Source organism: Eschrichtius robustus, chromosome 4 (assembly GCF_028021215.1).
Source record: "Eschrichtius robustus isolate mEscRob2 chromosome 4, mEscRob2.pri, whole genome shotgun sequence".
Taxonomy (NCBI): domain Eukaryota; kingdom Metazoa; phylum Chordata; class Mammalia; order Artiodactyla; family Eschrichtiidae; genus Eschrichtius; species Eschrichtius robustus.
In genome coordinates, this window is record NC_090827.1 from 85,135,889 (window position 1) to 85,159,203 (window position 23,315).

The window sequence follows — 23,315 nt, forward strand, 5'->3', positions numbered from 1 at the left end:
TACAAAAATCTTAACATCTTTATAAAATTGTTTAAAAATCTTTTTAAGAAACCCACTTTAGGGGCTTCCCTGGTGGCGCAGTGGCTGAGAATCTGCCTGCCAATGCAGGGGACACGGGTTCGAGCCCTGGTCTGGGAAGATCCCACATGCCGCGGAGCAACGAAGCCCGTGCACCGCAGCTACTGAGCCTGCGCGTCTGGAGCCTGTGCTCCGCAACAAGAGAGGCCGCGATAGTGAGAGGCCCGCGCACCGCGATGAAGAGTGGCCCCCGCTTGCCACAACTAGAGAAAGCCCTCGCACAGAAACGAAGACCCAACACAGCCAAAAATAAATTAATTAATTAATCAATTAAAAAAAAAAAAAGAAACCCACTTTAATTATATTTTATTAATTTAAGTACTTACACTAAAACATGTGAATTTTACCCCCACCCACAATCACCTCACTTCAATATTCTGATTGTACTGATAGCTATAAATGATGCAAAGTCATTTTCTCAGCACGTTATTCGCCTGAATCAAGCTACCAAACATTATGAGCTTCTGAGTCCCAATAGAAAAACAAAAACAAGGGCTTTGAGGTTACTGAAGCAATAGCACGATCCACTACAAATGGACTGAATATAATTTAAACAAATCTGATTTTCAACTCTTTTCCACACTAATAGTGGAATCTAAGCAGGGAAATTGTGACAAGAGAAAAATAAATGAAAATTATGAATCTGGATAATAAAGTGTTGACAAATTTCAAGGTAGAAAAAATAGCAGTCAGCATAATACAGCTTACATTATAACATGTAAAGCACAAAATCACCTTAAGTTAGTCATCTGTGCTGTAATCAATTTGAAGAGTGACTTGTGGTGTGCAGAGAAATTGACATTCCAATAAAATGATTATCCCAGCCTTGACTTATAGCACTCCCCTTTCTCCTGACTATTAATTATCAATCATAATAAATTATTTAGCTCTTTGAAGAAGGACATTTGTTCAGTTTCATTTTAATACCAAGCTTATGGTTGTATTCCAGAATTTTGTTAGGAAACAGCGAAATGGATTTCTGGGTAAGCTGGTGACATAAGCCCATCCATGAGTCTAACTCCTCTATCCTCCACTACCAAATTCCCCCTGAAAAGAAAAAGGAATGTAAGAGCTGGGGGGAGGCATTTGGTTTAGTGCTTAAAAACTAGAACAAGGTAACATCCACGTGTCAGGTGCTTAAAGGAAATGCTGCAAAAGGGAGGGCAGACAGGACTGAATGCTCCATGGACTCTGCCATAAAGAGGAATCGTCTGCCTGGGGGGAAAGTGGGAAATAACTTCAAACACATGACCAACGCTTGCCCATTCACAGGTGAGTGGCAGTCAGGGGAACTCCCTGTACCACATGTATTCTCAGTAAACACAGTATTGTCTCCAAGTGGGTGAAAATTGATTCTTAAGGGTGAGAAAGTGTAACAAAAACTTACTCTTTTTGTATATAAATCACAGATGTACATATAGTACTCAAGCAGATAGGGGTCAATAACGAAAAATAAAAAGATTGAGAAACACTGTTGTACAGTATCAGCTACACAGCGAAGGGCTTCTGACACAAACACTGAGCAGGGATGGTGGCATGCACACTTGGCTCACATGTTATAAGTGTGAGTTGCCTCACAATTAAGGCTTGTAGCTGCCTCATTAGAAGAGGCAATGTATTGCTGCACATAGCTCACATGCAAGCTCTGTCTTTGTTTTCCTTAGACTGAAAAGAAAGCACAGTACATTTTTAAAAGATGGAGGTTTTTTTAAAAAAACAAAAACAAAATATACAAAACATCAAATGATAACACTAAGGAAAAACAAATCTAGTAAGCACAATAAATTTAAGTAGGCTAAATTCTCTTACTGAGACATAAAGATTCACAGATTATGTCAAATAAATCCAATTATGTTTTTGTTTACAAACGAGATACCTAAAGCAAAATTACAAGCAAAGAAATATAGGCAAACTAAAAGAAAATACATAAATGAAACATGGGAGATATGGAATGGGTTGTGTAAATAGTAATATAAAACAAAGAAGAATTCAAGCCAAAAAGCATTAATTTGTCAAAGATGATTATTAGAAAAGTCATGAATATATCTCTATATATTTAAATATATGAATCCAAATTAATAAAAACTAAAATATAATAGTTCACCATAAGTATTTGATGATGAAAGGAGATTGTGAGAAATAATAAATTATTGTTTTAAATCAGTAAATACTGGGATGACTTGTTACGAAGAATTTGATAACTGAAACACGGTCGATACCCTAGTTACTCTAAGCTACTCAGAGATGGCTATCCCTGCAAGTTTGCACATTCTACTTTTTGTCTTGCTACTGCCTCTGCCCACTTTATAAACTTCTAATCAAGGAAGATTTCCTCTTCTTGCAACCTACCCTGAGTACCTCATTTCCCCTTCTGTGAAACCTAAGCATTTCCTCTTCTGTGAAACCTACCCTGAGTATCTCAGGCACAGTCACTCTTGAGGTCCTCTTATATCATAATATACTGACTTAGTACATACTTCTTTACTGTGCTTTCACCCCGTGAGACACATATTCATTTCCGTGTCTACCTTCACCCTAACTGTGAGTTCCTTGTGGGCAGAAATTGTGACGGTATCATTTTTATATTTCCATTGTTTAAAAGAATACCTAAAAAACAATCCTGTGAAGAAGATACAATTGTTCCTCTGGAAAGAGTGCTAAATCAATAGGCTCAAGTTCACTCTATTGGAAAGCTGAGTTAGATCTATAGAAAGATGGATTACGAAAGAATGGAATTCTATGAGCACAAGAAGTCATTCCAGATAACTCCACCTTTCATTAATCTTTTCCTCCTCTGATGTCCTATAGCATTTATAATCTGAAAGAAAAAAAAAAAATAACTATGCTTATGCTCTCTCTCTCTATATATATATATATATACTCTTGTCTTCACAGTCTTACTACAAGTTTCTGGTGTGCAAACATTACAGCTTATATTGCTACTAAATCCCCCAAAAGGTCCAGCACAGCACATAACAGGTTCTCACTCATTTATTAATTGGTCACTTCAAATGTATCCAACTAGTCAATGATGGGAAGTTCAGGAAAATGTATCAAGTCTTTTTCTACAAAATAAAAATATAACTGAACATTCACTTATATTTTCAATCCTAATATTATAATAATTTATTATACTATGAATTGTAATGCATTTTAAATATATGTTTTTGAACCTAGGAAAAAAGTGATGTTGAAAGAATATTTATTGTGAATAACCTGAGTTCTGCACTACCCGAAGTGAAAGAGTAGACTGGATTAACAGTCTTCAAGAAAAAAACATACTGTTACTTTTATTGTATCATTTGTCTAAGAAAGGACTAGGATTGGTGTCATTCTGCATCAGTGCTCTCAGTCAGTGACAGAGTGGAATTGATTTATTTCTCCTTTTTACTTGGAAAAAAATCTGAGAATGTAGATCTTACCCTTTTTACCCCAGGGACAAAACACAATAGACAGAGTGGAGCCAGGATTCTCAGCAAACATCCCCATTGCAGAGATGGCACTCTCCTACACCCAGGTCCTTCAAACCACCTTCCCACACCCTTGGCTACATGTTTAAACTCTTTTGACTCACTCGAGGGAAAACTAAAAGACTGAAGCTCAGACGAAGGTCTTTCAAGCTCCAGAGCACAGCACACTCCGAAAAATGTGTGACATCTGAAGACCCCAATAAGAACAAGGAAGAACTCTCCTGCCCTCAGTGGACTCCAATGCCTTTGGGGTTTTCTATCTGGCAACCTCAAAGAAAGACAGATCACAAGGAAACTGGATGCAATCAGTATGGAGTTAAGCTATATGTCAGAGAAGGCTCATAACTTTTTCCTCAGGTACTAACATTTTACAGAGATCTAAGTTGATCTGTTATTTCTTCAAGGAAACCTCAGTGAGCCCCTAGAGTTCTTTTGCCTTGCATTTCATCACCTACATCTTTCCCAGAGCTCAGCTGAATCACAACTCATTAGAAGGAATCAAAGATGTTCACAAGTTAGGCATAGCACTAGATTTCTCTCTAGAAATCTCTTATGCCAGGCACACATGTGGCATTGAATTAGGAGCACATTGCCGCCACTTCTTATTGAAATCCTACTCACTTTGCAAAGCACAGCGCAAATGCTGCCTCCTTCTTAGAACCTTCCCTTATTGCCCTGATGGAAACGTGTCTCTCTTCTCCTCCTTCTAAATAAATATTGTTTTACCATTAACTTAGCACTTAGCACAACTAGCTTAGAGTGATACGTGTCCATACTCCCCCTCCCCCCAACACATGCCCCTTAAATTTTGAGCCTAGAAGGCAGAGACTGTGTATGTAAAATCTCTGAATCCTAAATGTTGCACCATGCTTTGAACCCAGAGGACGCTCAATGTTTGCTTCATGACTGTTCCACTTGTTCCTTCTAGGCTTTTCAGGGTGATGACTTTCACTATAGCCTGGAGGCTGTGCAAAGAGACATATCCAAACCTGCCCCACCTGACTGTAGATCACCACTTCCACCCTGTATTTTAGCAATATGGCCCCAAGTTCCAGAGAAACTGAAATATTACAAAACTACTGAAAAAAACTTGAGACATTTGTTTCTTTGTTTTCCCAAGTCCTTCAGCTGAACTTTTTGTTTATTCAAATCTTTCCAGGGAAACCGTATGTGGAATACAGTAACATGTGTGCATCTGAGGGTTTAGTTTAGCGTTTGGAAGAGAGCTTGAAATCCCTCCCACTCACACCACCCATCAGGTGTCCCCTAAGAAAAGGTCAAAGGAACCTCGAGGGAGCCACAGAGAACAATTTGATAACCACTAATTCTGGTTCAGCCTCCTCAGTCCCTCAGACAGGCCACATGAGTCTAAGAGAGGTGCCAAAATTCACAACAAATGGATGAGCACCGGCCCCGGGGGCCACTGAACCTTGCTGGTTTCCTGCAAGGCTGACCTTGATTACAATCCAGAGAGGAAGCCTGTGATGAGCCCCTCGCTTCAGTATTTCAGGGCTCATTGCTGGACAAGTGGTTTGCTTCATTTGATTCACTCTATTCATTCTTTGAATCTAATCCAGAGAATAAATACCATCAGAACCAAACATATGGTCAGATCTTTAGCTTAATTTTTGTTTTGGGAGATAGAGGCATCTTGGGCTGAGCTCGACCAAACTGGGAGTCCAAGGAGTGATTAAAAACAAAATAAAACCACAACACAGCGTATCATAATCCTACCTGAGCCTAAGGAAGCCTGCCACTTGGCACAGGAGCTATTTACCTTGTCGAATCCCTTGTGAGATGTTTGCTCAGCTGTAATCATATATGATATCAAGGTAACAAACTAGATGTTTACAGAAAAATAGGCCCTAAGGGCCAGAAACTCTCAGAGAAAATATATGCACTTTCCTTTAATTTTTTCCAGTGAAAACATAAATGAATGGTATAAACGTTTGATTCAGGATTTAGGCCCCCAGATAGTAAAATAGTTATTACGTTTGTTTTAAGTTTTAAAATTGTCAAGTTTCAACTGTTCCTCCTAATTTTGTTCTTTTCCTGACAGGAAATCTGGATTAGAAATATTGTATCTAATCCATATATTTAAGATATTTAACTTTAACTGAACACTAAAAGAAAAAAAGGTATATCAAAAATGACTTCTATTTTCATTTATTTTCCTATATATTTAATATATTTTCTTATATTGTTGGAGCCCTCTGGTGGTTGAGAAGATACTAAGACTCTAAGTGCATAAGAGTAGAAATAGAGTTCATTATCAACCAAAGTTTTCCTTACTGAGATACTGATTTCACGTTCTATTAGAAATGGTTACTTATTATAATTTCTATTAACTTTCAGCTACTCATAGAATGGCACATTAATTTATTTTTATGCATTTTCTAGAATTAAAAACAAATCTTAAATGTTTATATTATATCTTTAAATACAAATAAGAAAACACTGATTATGCACAAATACATTTTCTTTTCAGTCAGATTGAGAATAGTTAGCAATTTATGTCTAAATTGAGATGTAGGTAAATTGACTCCTGGAGCCCTTTCGTGGCATGTTCTGTGTCCTCTTTTAACTTGTGGCCAAGTTGAAGATAGACACAACTATTTTGTACTTTTATAGTGCCATGGTCCAAAGGACCAAATTTAAGACTCAGGATCTGACATATGCAAATAATTAAACGATGAACCTACCAGACACTTTATAAGTATCCTGCCACACAGAGAATTACAGCAGGAAAAACTAGAAGTGGCAAAGTCTTAGGCAAATGTGACAATGGATTTAAATTTGTAAAATGATAAAGCTGTAACCGAGCAGGATCCTATGGAGCTTTCACAGGACAGATCCTACCATGTCCTCTGCCTGCCTCTCATTTGTAGAAAAACTTCCTCAATTAGGCCTTCCCTGCGTTCCAAAGGGCAAATTTAATCAGAGAAATAAGAAAACGAAGAAACAAAGGCAAACAGTCAAGCAAGACAAATAATAGTTGTTTAGCCATAATACAAAGTCAAGGATCTTTAGTTCCTCCTCCAGGACTATAGATTTATATTCGAGCCATATCTTTGAATTGTTTTGCAGATACTGAAACCTGCACCAGGCAGGAAGAAGTCAACTGCCTGTTGGCCACAAGCATGTACACCCCAGATTGGCTGGAACCAGAAGATTGGTGATGTTGACTCTCGAAATACCACCTGGTTACCTCACCACCAACCAAAAGAAGGAGGTCCACAAGCTGATCAGGCATCCTATGACCTTCTCCCTCACTTTGTCTTTAAAAACCTTCCCCTGAAAGCCATCAGGGAGGCCAGGTCTTCTGAGAATTAGCTGCCCATACTCCTTGCTTGGCCTTGTAATAAATGCTGCACTTTCCTTCACCACAACCCAGTGTCAATAGATTGGCTTTACGGCACACAGTTGAGTGGACCCAAGTTTGGTTGGGTATCAAAGCCATGATACATATTAAGAAAAGACTGTATAGATGAAGCTGTTCCTTGGGCCTATAATTTAGGAATACTTAGTGCCAGTATGCCTCAAAAGTTCCCTCTCTTTAATTGATTCTAAGTGTTGGAGTGAAAGTTGAATGGTGCATAAACATATTTCAAGGTACTTACTACTATATGACTTTTCATGTCATTGAATTAATTTCAGCACCCAAAATATGAGATGAAGAAATTATAATCATAGCACTTCTGCATTTCTTCTGTGAGAATAAGTGACAGACAAACAAATCAGTGAGGCAAAAGGCAAAGATTTGGTCAATGGACCAAGGATATCACAAGATGTTACTGGTGCAGCTACAGGATTATTAAAGGAACAAGATGATGGTGTGTGACTCTGGAAATTTGAAGGGGCTTTGGTATGTTGATTTAGTTCCACACAGCTGTGAGTGAATGCCAAACTGCTCTACAAATACTTCGTGGGCACATGGAGTGCTAAAGCATAAGTAGCTAGCTTTAGGATATCAAAAGTATGCAATACTCCAACATGAATATATCAGTGAGCACACATGACTTAGGCAAAAAGCCAGGGTTAGATGATGTTGAAGTTCTGCACTTTGGTAGATTGCTGGGGTAACTGCCACCAGTTTGTTTACGCCTCATTCTATGCACACCCTTTACAATGTGATGTGGGTGGTCCTCCCATCAATAGGTGGAGTCTGTTCTCACAGTCTTAAATCTGAACCTGACCATGTCACCTGCACTAGTCAACAGGACAAAAGCAAACATGATTCAAGCCAAGGCTTGAAATGTGCTTGAGCATTAGGGCTTGCCTTCTTTCATTGCTAGAAACCCCACTGCCACCATTTAACATTCCCCAGCTAGTCTTCTAGAAAAGAGGAAATCTGAGAAGCCAGTTTCCAGATATGTAACGGAAGTCATCCTAGACCACCCAGTTCTAGCCAAGCCACCAGCAGACCACAAAAGACAGCCAAGCCCAGCCGACACTGCAGTCTACAAAACAGTTCTTTAAAGCTACTAAGTTTTGGGTTGGTTCGTTACATAGCAAAAGCTAACTGATACAATTACTTCCATCATAGTGCCCAAACTTTGGCTATGGTTTGTTCCAGTCCCATGGCCATATTTCTCTGGAGATGGAAGTTTGAGATATCTGGTAACTTCTTTGCTTCCTGATCTAAGGAATGGTACTAGCACCAGAATGAATTGCTTACAGAAAGAGAGTGACAGTCATTAAAAGTCATACGCTATTCCTTAAAAAACTGAAAATGGAATTACCATATGACTCAGCAATCCCACTACTAGGCATATACCCGGAGAAAACCCTAATTCAAAAAGACACATGCACCCCAATGTTCATTGCAGCACTATTTACAATAGCCAGGTCATGGAAGCAACCTAAATGCCCATCAACAGATGAATGGATAAAGAAGATGTGGTACATATATACAATGGAATATTACTCAGCCATAAAAAGGAATGAAATTGGGTCATTTGTAGAGATGTGGATGGACCTAGAGACTGTCATACAGAGTGAAGTAAGTCAGAAAGAGAAAAACATATATCGTATATTAACGCATATATGTGGAATCTAGAAAAATGGTACAGATGATTCGGTTTGCAAGGCAGATATAGAGACACAGCTGTAGAGGACAAACGTATGGACACCAAGGGGGGGAAAGCAGGGGGAGGGGGCGGCGGTGGTGGTGGGATGGGTTGGGAGAGTGGGATTGACATATATACACTAATATGTATAAAATAAATAATAGGAAACTGCTGTATAAAAAAATAAAATAATCATAGGCTATGTTTCACAGAAAAAAAATGTTATTTCTTGTGATATTAATTATTGCCTAGTAACCACACATCCATGGAAAAGAGGTCTTGGGACCTAGTAAAATGCGTCAAAAAACCAAGGGTATTAGGAGTTTACTTGAGAAATAGTTCACATGAAAGTTACACGAGTCTTTTAACTGGCCTCAGACTCAGTATAATTAATTGTATGATATAGATGCTTAAAGTAAATCTAGGCTCCATTAATAGAGGGATAGAGATCCTATTCGGGGAGATAATCATCTAGAAGATTGCTTCTAGCTTTGGGTGCTGCACTTGAAGACTAGAATATATCTTAAGGAGAATAATTATGATGTCGAAGCTCAGATAATCATGCAACAAGAGTAAGTTTTAAAGAAACCATGGAGAAAACTTGCCAACATTTTTGTACCTGAAGTTTTAGTTAAGAGGATGAGGGAATAGTTTTCATTCGAATTACTCTAGGTAGAAGAACTAAGACTAATGGGTGAAGGAAGTTAGATGCAGGTTTGTTCTCAACGTGAGAAAGAACTTTCTAATATTTACAGGAGTACTACAATATGGTAGGTTGGCTTGAACTCTCAGGAGGTTGTTGTCTCTGGGTGTGTTCAAAGATTGTTCATCTTTGCCCAGGGATATGGTAGAAAGAATTCTGCACTGAGAGGAACATTAGACAAGATGACATTTAAGGTTCCTTCCAAATCCAAGATTCTATGCTTCTGTATGAAACTTCTGTGTGCATCTATCTACCACATTTGTCTTTACAAAGCCTAATAATTAAGTAGATCTTCTGCAACTTCATCTTAATAGTCGTCCCACCAGTCTCCCAACTTGGTATTAATCTGAGAGAATATGAGGGGAGGTGCTAACAGAAGAATGTAAAGCATTAACACTTTCACCTCCTCTACTTCTTAGTTGGGCACACATGCTAAATTTATTAGTTTTGTTCTAGAAGTAAAGAGCAAATCAGATGTCATCTATTCATGTTTTAATATAATGAAATTCACTGTGAGTTGAATAAAGGTAAAATTAGATTTACTATTAAAAGAGAGGGGGGAAAAATCAAAGTTTCATATTGTAAGGAAAAATTGATGACAGTATAGTATCTTATGATGACGGTATAGTGTCTTATATGTAAGCCTTCTGTTTCATTTTAAGAGGAAATAAGTATGTTGTTAATAATTTTTAAATCTCATATGTTATAAACTATTATTAGTATATTTTAAATAGCATTGTTAATTACCTGGTATTAAAACTGAAAAATATAACACTATTGCAATAATTATGTTTAATATTCATAGAAAACTATCATGAATGGTGATGGAATATCTCTAATAGCCCACGTAACAGCTCACATGAAACTAGTATCTGAAACATGACCTTAATGCTTGTTTCATATTAAAAACATTACCACTATCCAGAAGTTCAAATGCTGTGCGGCATCCTGCCACCACGAATCAGACTACTTGGACAATTAAAATGTGAGGGTGGACTCAATAAGACTCTGTACCTTTTCTCCTTTCATGACTTATTGATCCAATCCTATCTTAATTCTCTTTATTCTCTCCATCTCTTTCCACCTCTAGACCTTAAATGTAAGCTTTCTTTAAAGCTCTTGCCATAATAATATTACCAAAGAATTACTTAGTGTGTGTCATGTTCCAGGCACTGTTTTCATGCTTCATCTCATTTAATTCTCAAAATACCCAGTCATCAGTATTTTATTATTTTCATCCTAGAGAGATTAAATAACTTGACTAACATCCATACCAGTAAGACAAAGAGCCTTACTCTTACATCCAGATGTCTGCTTCTACTTTGCTTTGCCACAACTTTCTAGGAGGAGCTCCCAAAATGTGACAATTGAGATCCCATAGGATACAATGTAAATCTTGGCAAGTGACTAGATATGAGGAAGAGAAAGATGTGGAGTCAAAGAAAACTGAGATGTGGAGTCTGAATGGCTGGGAGAATTGTAGGGTCATTTATCAAAACCAGAGAATTGGAATAAGAAATTAATAATGAAGAAGTTTTCCGTGTTTTTTTAATGTTGAAGTAAAATATCTGTTTAAAAAAATTAACATACCCTACAAGATTGTAGCTATAAATAGACTTGAAGACTGGAAAAAGGGAAAGATAATAACGGATGTGAAAAAGAGAGAACAGGAGATGGCAATGAGACTTCTGTTTGGGGGAAATTAGAAAACATTTAAAGCAGTTGGTTATGTGGACCACAACAGAAAGCCAACAAGATATTACCAGGCGTATTAGATAATGGGCCTAGATAATGCTGATGATACAACTTTGTTGTAGACTTCTTCACTATAATTTTGAGATTTTCTCCAATAATGCCCTTGACGTGCTGGAATAAGAGAAGAAAAACAGAGGGAGTTGCATAGGACTAGGAACTGACAAATGTGCAAAGTTAAGAAAGATGGTCTGCCAAGTGGTAACAGACTGGATATTATTATATTCCTGAATACAGAATGGTAGGGAAACAAGTGAAACCAAAAGTGTGCTTATAAGCTCAGCGAAATGGAAAGGGAGAAAGTATAAACAATACCAATGATGACAGAGCAAGTTCAATAGAGAGACAAAGGGAAGAGATTGAAGGACAGAAAATTATGGTCAGAGCAAGACATTTCTGAGTTCAAGATCTTGAATGTGGAGTGTTTTTAAATGATGAAGTAATTCAGGATGTAAATATGCTGCTAAAGAGTGCAGTTGAAAGCTATTGGAGATAAGGGTTAAGGAACTTTATGACTCAAATTTAGAGTTTGAGCTCTAGAGTTGGACACTCCTAAATTTGAATCCCGGCTTATGATCTGAAGGTATTTAAAGATTTTCTTAATCTCTCTCAGTTTCTTAATTTCTCTAACAAAATTTGGGGTGAGAGAGATGAGAGGGGTGTTAATGACATTTTTATTTTAATATATTATTCAAAGAAATAAATAATGCATGTAGAAAGCTTAGCAGAGTGTATCATTCAAGTTAGCTTTTACTATCATTGTCGTTGTTGTTGCTATTAAAAACTATCCTCAGATATTCAGGAAAAAAGGACAAGAAAGCAATCACATGACAGAGTAGTACTGCTTCATTTAAATTCCAAGAACCTAACTTAAAGCTTAGATTTCAAACTTCCCCATCCCATACTTTCTGAAGTAGAGTGAACAGGCCAGAAACAAATATTTCATGATCTTGAATAAGGAGGCTTGAAGACTGAATATGTGCTGTGTCTATTACCAAATAAGATCCAAGAAAAAGGGGTAAATTTGAAAGCTCAGGGGATTCTTCTCTCATCCAGATCTCTGTTGAAATTGTTAATGGTCAAGGAAATGACCAAAAAGATGACTTGCAAAGAAAAAGGAAGAGAAGACAAAGATCTAAAGTTCACCTATTCCACAATTAAATGCTAAAAAATCAAAATTAGATATGATGGTAATTACTTGTAGTGAAGTGGGTCGCTTACTAGATAAAATACTCAAAGGCAACCAAGAAGTGGGGTACACTTCAGTAGGCACCATCTCCAAAGTACTCCTTTTAATGAAAAGTTAATTATCTAGGGATACATTCTCAGAAAGCCCTGATATTTAAAGAAGATTGTGTCTATGTACACTGAGAAGGTCTATAACTTTCAACAGATTTTCAAAGAAGCATATGACTCCAACACTTAAAAACCGCTTCTCACAAGTATATGGTAAATATTTTCAAGAGGTTTAAGACAGAATAGTTTCAAGACCTAACAAAGCACTTAACTTTATGTTGATGGTTTATGACAATAGTTATAATTTCATATAACACATTCCCATAAAGAAACACCAGATTTACCAAAGATTCCCTCCCACTAGTCCTCCCACCATCTCTGCAGCCCTCATTAACAGAGTGAATACTACGGAGTTGTCTGGTGCAAGGAAACAATTAGTGTAAAACACACAGCATGAAGGAGCTTATTCTAGTCAACTACTCAAAAAGAGTTTTGTTCAGCATGGCAGACACTAATTTCCTACCCAATATCCATGATCCCTCTTTTATTCTAAGAAAAACCTGGGTTTTTTTCAACATATCAATGTGTCCCTCTGGAAGAGCACAATTCCCAGTCTACTCTGCAACAAAATGTGAACAATAAAATGCAAAGTTGGGTAAGATTTCTGGAAGAACTCTTTACAAGGGCACTCCTTTAGCTAGGATGCCCTTCTCTTTTTTCTTTTCTTTCTCATTCCCATCCTGCCTGGAATGCAGGCATGATGTCAATGCTTTCAGCAACTATTAGGACCGTAAGGTCCATCAGGAGACCTTCAAGGTAGAAGACACGTGCTAAGAACTATAAAATAGAAAGTGGTCCTAGGTGACATCATGGAACCTTATACCCGCCCAGGAGCATCTTCCTGTACATTTTTTATGTGAGAAAAGATAAAACCCTTAATTTTTAAGGCTTCAGGGTTTGTTGTGGTTTGTTTAGGGATTTTTTTTTTAGAAATAAATCATTGTTGTTCAGAAAAAAATGTAATTCACAAATGCCGTACACACCCAGCCTGAAAAATTTCACTTTACTTTGTTATACCGCCTAAAAGTGGACCACTTGATGATTCACTTTGATAAACAGTAATGATTTTTAATGGATAGTCTGCATGATAGTGAACATTAGACAACAAAGAACTGTGACCTCTGAGAGGCAGGAAGCAAATGAGGTGAGTTCTACAGTTTCCCAGGCTTACTATCATGATAGCTTTTCCAAGCTATATACAGGAAAGGGGAATTTAAAGCAGAACCTGGTAGATTCTCTGAGTTAAGGAAATAGATCTGAGAGCCTAGGAAACTAAGATAGCTAGAGTTCACAGGACAGAAAGTAAAGAGCTTTACAGAGAATTCTGGAGATAGACAGAGGGCCCAGCTTGTGTTCAACAGAGTAATGATCATTACATGCATGTGAGGAAACTACTCAAGGCCAGCAAAAGAACCACCTGAAAGGATGAAAAGGGACAGTGTCTGGGGAACGGTTGGGAATACTGCCTGTTCCCATCAGCCAGACTGGAAAACCTTATAATTCATGGGGCATTGAGTAAAGTTATCAAAAGATCATGTCCCCATTCTGGGGAATATTTAGCTTTGGACTAAACACGATTCTGCCCTGCCTAAAAAACCTTAATAACAAACCCAAAATAGCAAATGAGGGCTTCCCTGTTGGCGCAGTGGTTAAGAATCCACCTGCTAATGCAGGGGACATGGGTTCGAGCCCTGGTCTGGGAAGATCCCACATTAAAAAAAAAAAAAAAAAAAAAAATAGCAAATGATTTCCAAGTAACTTGACTGCATCTCAGCAAAAAGCCCAAGAATATTTATACGAATACAAAAATATCCCAATAAAAAATACTTTTATCCAACCAGGTATGTGGAATTCAATCAAAAATTACCAGGAAGGCAAAGAAGTGGAAAATAGTACTCAGAATTTCAATTAGTTGAAACCAACCCAGAACTGACACAGACAATGAAAGTGTCAGGCAAGGAGATTAAAAGTTATTATATGATCAAAAAGCTAGAAGAAATATTGAACATATTAAGTAGAGACATGGAAAATACACTTTTTAAAGAAATCAAATGTCTAAAGATAAACATTACAATATCTGAGATAAAAAATACAGAGATAGGATTAACAGAAGATTAGATATTATATAAGAAAAGATTAGGGGTCCAGGAGACACAGCAATAGAAACTATCCAAAATGAAATAAAGTGAGCTATGGAACCACTTCAAACAGCCTGATACGCATGTAATTAAAGCCTCTGAAAAGAAGAGAAAGAAAGGAAGATATAAATAATATTTTAAAAGTAATGGCTGAAAGTGTTTTGAATTTGATAAAAAACTATATACCTATGAACCAAGAATCTCAATGAACCCTTAGCAAAAGAAACATGAAGAAAAGTATGCCAAGGCATATCATAATTGAGGTTCTCAAATCTGGTGCTAAAGAGGAAATCTTAAAAGCAGTGGGGTTGGGGGTGACAGAGAAGACATGTCGCAAACAGAGAAACAAAGATAAGGGAGGGGGTCATATTTTTTATCAGAAGTAATGTGAATGAGAAGATAGAGGAGCAACATCTCTGAAGTACTGGAAGAAAAATAAAAAGCTTTCAACCCAGAATTCTATACCCAGCAAAAATATCTTTTAAAAATAAAAATGAAAGAAAAGCTTTTCAGACGTTAAAATACTGGAAGAATTCATCCACAGCAGACCCACACTACAATAGTAGTATGTAAAAATTCCCTCACATAAAAGAAAACTGATGTCAAATGGACATGATGCTCTACACCAAGGATTACACAGAACCAGACCTTAAAACTGCAGAGGGTAGAGTACTTCCAAACTCACTTGATGTGGTCATCACTACCCTAATACCAAAACCAGACAAAGACATTAGAAGAATAGAAAACGATACTGACAGAAAGATCAATGTTTGCCAGGGGACTGGGGTTGGAGGAAGGGGTTAACTGCTAAATGACATGATGAATATTTGGGGGCTTATGGAAATGCTCTATATTTTGAATGTATTGGTAGATTCATGGGTGTACACATCTGTCAAAATTCATCAAATTGTATAATTTAAATGTGTACAGTTTATTATATGCAAATTATACCTCAGTAAAGCTGGTTAAAACAAAACAAAATAAATGAAAACAGCGTATCTGGCCGATACTGTTGTTTGTATCCCTCAGTAACCTATCCAGTCGCTTTCTAGAATGTCTTCCTGTGCTATAGAGTGTATAGCAGTGTATAGAGGCTAGAAACCTAAAAAGCATATTTCCCATTTTCCCTCACTGCTTTCACATGTGACTTATTTAGTAACCACAATCAGATACACTCACTCAAGACTTTATTAGGAAGAGAATTTTGTAGAAAGAAGGGCAGAGAACAAGTCTTCCATTTTGCTGGTGTGGACCATGGCAAAGACAGCAAGTTACTGGAGCTGGCCACCTCCAGATTGTGAGGCTTCCTTGGTGGCCCATTTCTGGGAAAATTGGAAGTAATTGGAAGATTGGAGAAATTTTGGAAGTAGTCCCTAGAAACACGCCTAGAGTCTGTATTTCTAGTGTGTCTACTTAGCTATGCTCAATAATAATTCCCTCATTCTTAAATTGAATAAAACAGTACTTTAAATAGATATAGAATTATCAAGCAGTCACAACTCAATATCAGCTAATTTAAGAGACCCCTCTAGATCACCAGCCTTTCCATTCCTCTCTCTGTTACCGGAGTCCCCGCTTGGATTCATTCTACACGTTTTACAGCTCAGTTCCAACGTGGACTTTGTGAACTCTTACTGTAGAGTTTTATGGTTGGTCCATAATCAAGACACTATTTCTAACTCATTTCCTAGGGGTATTTCTAAGATTATTTATGTCCAAACTGTTGGAACACAATCTTTTTGTGTAAAGCTTTTCTGATGCCAAAACAATAGGGCGCTTGCCCCAAGTAAGTTCCAAGCTGAACTTGCTCCTACCCCCATCTCTCCCCCTCCACCACTGAGCATCCCAGGGCAGTGGAGATTTGTTTTCTAAAGTAATTTCTTTCCCTTGACTATTCCATTGTTTCCATCTTGAGTTTTTAGTTTGGCTGGGGAAGACAGTCGTCAGGCAAAAAGAGCATCCTTGTCAATTCTTCCATTCTTGCCCATGGAAGGAGCCCTATTAGCTTCCGTTCAATGAAAATAACTGAATTCCTTTGGCACCACCCACCCTGGGCCTGATGGCAGTGATGGCAGTAAAATTAGGGAGCTGTGAAATGTCCTCATCCTCTCTCCATCCCATCTCACTGTCTCCTGCACTCTGCTTCCATATGCCTCTGTTTGTGTCTCTGTCTAGTTCGTTCTCTGGCTCTGTTTGTCTATTTCTTTCTCTCCATCCTTAAAGACAGTTGTATTCGTGCAGATGATTCACACATCTTGATTTTTCTCATTTATTTAAATTTAAACTAAATCCAATGGTTTCATGTAACTGTTTAAAACATCAGAGATGTTAAGGAAACTACCAACATCAGTTTCTTCTCCTCCTTCAAAATTATGCTTCACCACATGCCAAAACCCAGCAGAGGGCATCCTTCCATTTCAGATGTGCAAACACTGTAAGGAAAAGGCTCTACAATTCTGGCAGTGTACTCCATTTGCAACTGTGCACTGAAATCTAAATAAAGGGGCTACTGTAGTAGGAGGGAAATTTGTTACGTAAGTTGTTCTGGAGTGTTTATCTCCATTTTGAATTATAAATTTAGAAGTAATTTCCCTTTCATAAGAAAAAAAAAGGAAAAAAATCTCTCGTCTCTGGCCTCTCTCCAGATTTGGGGAATTAGCTTCAAATTTCAGAAGCAGCAGGTAGCACCTCTGTGATCCCTCTGCCTCTAGGCAACTGTGTGTATAAATAAAGTGATCACAGAGACAAAGCAATCGAGAAAGAACTCTGTACCCTACCTCCTCTGTTGCACTCTCCCTCTATCCCTGAAACTGAAAGACAAATAGCAAGAGAGGCATTTTGCCTGTTACATTGAAAAGTAGGAAGAAGATGAGCCTGGTCAAGAGCAGAGTAGCAGGTGGGGCCCACCTTGTACCTGTGTAAGTAAGTGGTCGCCCACTAAGATTAATTGTGTAGCTTCGCAGAACTTAAAATTCCACAATGAAAAATATCTTATATTGTCAGAAGAATTTTCCCCGGGTTACAATGCAAATACCCACAACCCTTATCCGTGATTTTCTCCACAGTGTGGATGAGTTTATCAGATTTTCTTTCCTTGTGGAAGAATGTCTTAGGAGAGAATATGAGGCGACAATATAGCATCATTCCTACATCCATTCAACATATGTTTTTGAGCACTTTATGCCAAACCCTGTTCTAGGTGCTAAGAACCCACCAGGAAACAAACTAGCAAAGATCACTTTCCTTGAGGTGATGTGCCAGAGTGCAAGGGTTTGGGGGAATCGGACAGACCTAACTTTGAGTCCTGGTCCTGCCAATTACCCAGCTATGTCTATATATATATATATATATATATATATACACACACACACATATATATACACACACACACACTATATATAGTGTATATATCAGTAAAATCCTCAAAATTAGCCTAAGAAAAGTTCTATTATCATTCTCATTCTCATTTTACAAATGAGGAAATCAGGCACAGAGTGATTTATAAATTTCCCGGAATCAGAAGTAGCAGAGCAGGAATTTGAAACAATGCTGCCTGACTTCTAAGCTGTCTTGCCTCTTAATCAGTGGGCCAGACAGTTGATTTCTAAGGCCTGAGGACTAGATGAGATGACACATATAAGCTGAGAGTATAGTATAGTACTTTTTAAAATTTATTCATTCATTCATTCATTCGTTCATTCGTTCATTCTGTCATTATTATCACTGCCATTGTTATGGGTTTCTGGGACCTCAGGGTATATGTGGGAGTATAAGATAAGAGGCTCAATACTTGAATCAAAATACTTCTAGTTCAGAATCTATCTGTGTCCAGCTCTGGTTAAAAGTGAGATTGCATAACATCACAGCTACTGAATCATGGCTTCTCTGCATTAATCTTCCCATAAGATGACAGGCGGCCTCTGACAGCCATGGCTCTAGACAGGATATCAGGACACAAGCTCCCTGTAGCAAACAGGAGCATTTCCTGCTCTGGCTTTTTCTAACCTTCCCTGGAAGCTGAAGGTTAAGACCAGATTTGAAATGAAACCAAGATGCAAGGATCCATCTGTGGTCGACAGCCGCTTTTTGTTCTCTGATCGGGGACCTTGTAGTCAGTCCCACCCCCCTCAACTGCTGGCGTCCCTTGGCTCTTTTCTCTCTCTCTTTCCAAACTGCACTCTCAAAAGCCCCCTTTCTTGGGCTTCTTACTGATGACGCTTGTTCATAGATCAGTGGGGGTTAAATATGCTAACAGTGCTATTCAAAGAGCAATGAAGCAGTCATGTTTTGTTGCTGCTCTGGGAGTTCTCTGCTCGCCCTGTAAGCCTGCATTTGTGTCTCACGTTCTCGCATTACCAAAATCAAGAATCATTTTAAACAAGCAGATAAAATTCTGGCTCTGGGCCCCATTTCTTATTGATTTCATTTCACGACTGTCATCTTAGTTTCATTAAGTAGGAAACTGAGTGTTTGATAGTGGGGTATAGGAGAATTCACAAATGCATATCTCATATATTCCATTTTTCTTGCCTGCACTAAAAAAAAAAAAAGTTTTTATCCCACACGTCAAGCTTCACAATGCAAAACTCAAGTCAACTAAACATTTAAAAAATGTATTTCTATTCAAAAAGACAATTTCATGCTGATTTCATCTCACCATGACTCTGCAGGGGTGAACACTGCAGCAACACATCATTTAGGATAGAAATAAGTGCTTCAAACCCTTTGGATTGAACTCAAAAAAAGAGCTACTATGCTGGTAGCTATGATGCAAGTTGCCTTGTCATATAGCCTTATAGCTTTCTATCAACACTGGTTGGGTTCAATAAAAAAGAAGATTTTCCTTAGCAGATACTCACCCCAAGATAATGGCCATCGATGAACACGACAGGAAGCGAAGGAGCTTCAGAAACCCGTCGGCATCGTTCATCTAATTCTTTTCCATAGTCACCATTCAGAGCTATGTTTTTCTCCTCAAATTTTACCCGATGGTTTTGGAAGATCTTTCTAACCAGTTCACACCTTTCAAAGGTTGTCCGTACCACACGAAGGCAAGTAGTATAAATCACTACGCGGTCAAATTCCACGTCAGTTGATGGTTGCTGAAGGAAAACATTATAGTGTAAATATTTTGGCATTTGCTTTCTTACATCTCTTTATTTTAAGACAATTAACATTTCAGCCAACGTCTTACACATTAAAGGCCTGCAATAAAAGTTGAATAAGCACCATATCTGTCAATTCTAAGACATGTCTTTATACTTTAGAACATCTGTAATTGCAATAAGGATGACAATCAACATAATTTAAATGACATAATTTAATTGACAGTATTTTTTCTGTTCTCAGTGGCATATCAGATAATGGCATATCTTATTTTCTTTTTTAACATCTTTATTGGGGTATAACTGCTTTACATTGTTGTGTTAGTTGCTGCTGTATAACAAAGTGAATCGGCTATACGTATACACGTATCCCCATATCCCCTCCCTCTTGCGTCTCCCTCCCACCCTCCCTATCCCACCCCTCTAGGTGGTCACAAAGCACCATGCTGATCTCCCTGTGCTATGCGGCTGCTTCTCACTAGCTATCTATTTTACATTTGGTAGTGTATATATGTCCATGCCACTCTCTCACTTTATCACAGCTTACCCTTCCCCCTCCCCGTGTCCTTAAGTCTGTTCTCTACATCTGCATCTTTATTCCTGTACTGCCCCTAGGTTCTTCAGAACCATTTTCTTTTTTTAGAGTCCATATATATGTGTTAGCATATGGTATTTGTTTTTCTCTTTCTGACTCACTTCACTCTGTATGACAGACTCCAGGTCCATCCACCTCACTACAAATAACTCAATTTCATTTCTTTTTATGGCTGAGTAATATTCCATTGTAATGGGCATATCTAAAAATTGATGATGCCTCACATGGCACGCCATGTGGTGAAATAAGGAATGGTTGAATTATTTTTCTCATGTTTTGTAGACATCATTCAACTACAATAGCTGCCTCTTATACCCAAAGCAAAACATGGAACAGAATAGACAAGGTTAGCATTTAACCACTTGAAAATTCTTCTACTCATCAACTTACCAAATTTTACAGCTTTTTTGAGCCAAAATTTACTGGGAATAACAAGATCTATATCATAGGATTGTTCTGAGGTTTAAGAGGCAAAAAATGTGTGCATGAGCTCTGCTGAATGACAGGCTCCCGTGTGCAGTGAGAAGGTTCTGCCGTGAGGAGCAGAAGATATAGTGGCTCAGAGAGAGTGCACAGAAACCAATATCAAGGTGGGCAGCAGGTCAAAGCCAGGCATAAAAAGGAAACAAGGAAACAGTACACTTCAATGGAGTGTAAGCAATTGGAGGCTTACACTCTCAAAACGGAGGCAAGCAACTCTCAAAACCAAGGTGAAGACTCCTAAAGAGAGAATCTTTTTTTGTCTATGTTTCCTGCTGCATCAGAAATCAGTGACTGCATTCAAACCCTGCCAGCACTGCGAGGGCCTTATCAGCTAGGTCCTGACATCACCAGGGTGACATCACCCTCTTCCTCTTTATTATAGCCTTATTTGAAGGAGACTGAACAGAACCCAACTATATACCACGAGATCAAGGGATACGCGAGTCTCCACAGTGCTACAGTTGTTGAAAGACAACCACACAAATTATAAACTCCTGTGAAATCAAAACTTTGATTTGAAACCACTCCAGATGGCTAAATACTAGAACCAGAAGGTAGGATACTAAGCTTCACCACTTTGTACACAAAGAAATCCGACCACTCTGCCAGATGCAAACACAGATAGTCCTAGAAAGGTATGAAGTGATGGAAATGGCTATGCAATGGTCTCCACTTCACCGAGAGACCAGACATTTTTTTTTTCCTAATGGCAAAATGTATTAAAGACGTAAGAATCTTTTCTTTCCTCAGTAGAGTTTAGAAGCTAAGTTGAAAACCAGAGGCCTGGAGGGGCCAAGCAGGTGTCATAAATGCTGGAGCAGACCAGGAGTAAATGAGATATTAGTGAGAAGCAGGGAGAGTGTCATTTGAAAGGGAAAAACATAACTCAGCTTCAAGCAAGTTTCAGGATTTCAGGCATGTCACTCAGTGTTGTCAGATATGATTACTATAAATATAAACTTGAAATCTGGATTTTTATAGGAAATTTTCTGCATTCTAAGTAGTGGCACCCCATTAAAAAATGTATTGACACCCCTGGACAATATATCTGAAGGCTGAATTTGGCCTATATACTGCTATTTTATAACATTGGAAAGGAGAGAGCCCCAGGGAGGTATATCAGATATACCTGGACTCTGCCTCTGGCCATCTCTGTCTTTGGGAAGCTAATGAGTTGTTTAGCCTCAGTTTTCTCATCTGTAAAATGTGATAATAGTGCTGGTAGCTACCTAATAGGTTTGCTGAGAAGATTAAGAAAACAACTAGTGTAGGGCTTAAAACATAGTACTGTGCTGAGTTATACACTGCAAAGATATTATACTCCACATTGTGGAATTTTTAAGATTAAAACCACAAGCAAAAATAAATCAATGGAAAACATTAATGTAATTAATGACAAGAAAAGAGGATTATTACTAGGCTTTAGATTAAGAAGCATTGATCTTCAAAGAGAGTAACCCAATGCCCAAGAGCCTCTGGTTCCTCTTCATATTCACAATTATGAACAAGCTGGGAATCAAGGAACTCACTGTAAATGTTGCAGCTTTTGGAAGAGCACCAAACTTCTCTTTTTCCTGATATTATCTGAGTAATTATGCATTGTTCCTCTGGCTGCAAAGACTGCTATAACTGCATTTGTTTCTACCAAAATGTTCCACTTTTTTCAATAGTACACTTACTTTTGAAATATTTTATAAGAAATACATTTCCCCATGTGAAGAAGTGGGAAAATTTAAGATTGGACCATTCTGTTCTCACACAGGATTCTCTCTGCTCATACAACATATGCTTGGTACCACTTTTCTGTTTATCTCTAAGAGACAGACATTTAAAAAATAGTAATAACATGAACCTTTATCAAGTGGCCATGTGAGATGCTGTCCAGTGCAAAGGGTAACAAAAAATATCCCTTTGCCTACAGTTGAGGATGAGCTTTGCCTGGAATCAGTGATTCTCCAAGAGTATTGAATATTAGAATAAACTAGGGAGCTTTAAAAATCCCCAAAGCCCAGGCCAAGCACATACCAGTTAAATCAGAATCACCAGGGTGATTTTTTTTTGAAAGCTCCTCTGGCAATTCCAATGTGCAACCAAGTTTTAGAGCTAGTCAGATACCAGTTGGAAATGCAGAATCATGAGCTTCACCCCAGATCTACTGAATCAGAATCTGCACTTCAACAAGTTCTCTGGGAAATCTGGGTGCACACTATATTTTTGAGGAGCCCCGGTGAAGTCACATAGGCAGCTTGACTTGTCAGAAAAACTGGGTTTATGTCCCTTTAAAATAACTGCTAGTCATTTATAGTCATTAGACTAATTTGCCAAACATACGCTAGGCACTATATATATAATGGTGAGCAAAAAATATAATTCCTAACGACTTGGAGCTCATAGTTTAAAGTAATAAAAAAACTAAAATGTTACATAAATCAATATAGAATTACAAACTGTTAAGTGATGCAAAGGAAATGCACAAGTTGTTAGAAGAGGCTATGGCAGAAGGGCCTTTTCTGTTTTAGAGGTCGAAAAAGCGTTTTCTGATATTTGAGCTCTGATTTAAAGGATAAGAAAGAGTTACAGACATTAACTAGGCAGAGCGCATGGGGAAAAAAGTCACAGGTAAGTA

The 23,315-nt window shown here is 38.0% G+C and overlaps 1 protein-coding gene across 5 annotated transcripts in view; it reads right to left on the minus strand.

Annotated features, from left to right (window-relative positions):
• GRXCR1 (glutaredoxin and cysteine rich domain containing 1) overlaps positions 1 to 23,315 on the minus strand; it is a 334,368-nt gene that overhangs the window by 41,779 nt on the left and 269,274 nt on the right. For all 5 annotated transcript variants that reach the window (XR_011073848.1, XR_011073845.1, XR_011073844.1 and 2 more), the window contains one exon: positions 19,366 to 19,608. Coding sequence is in view for 1 of the 5 variants with exons in the window: in XM_068542244.1 (XP_068398345.1) it covers positions 19,366 to 19,608 (243 nt within the window). In the remaining 4 variants the exon portion in view is untranslated. The remainder of the gene's footprint in view (positions 1 to 19,365; positions 19,609 to 23,315) is intronic.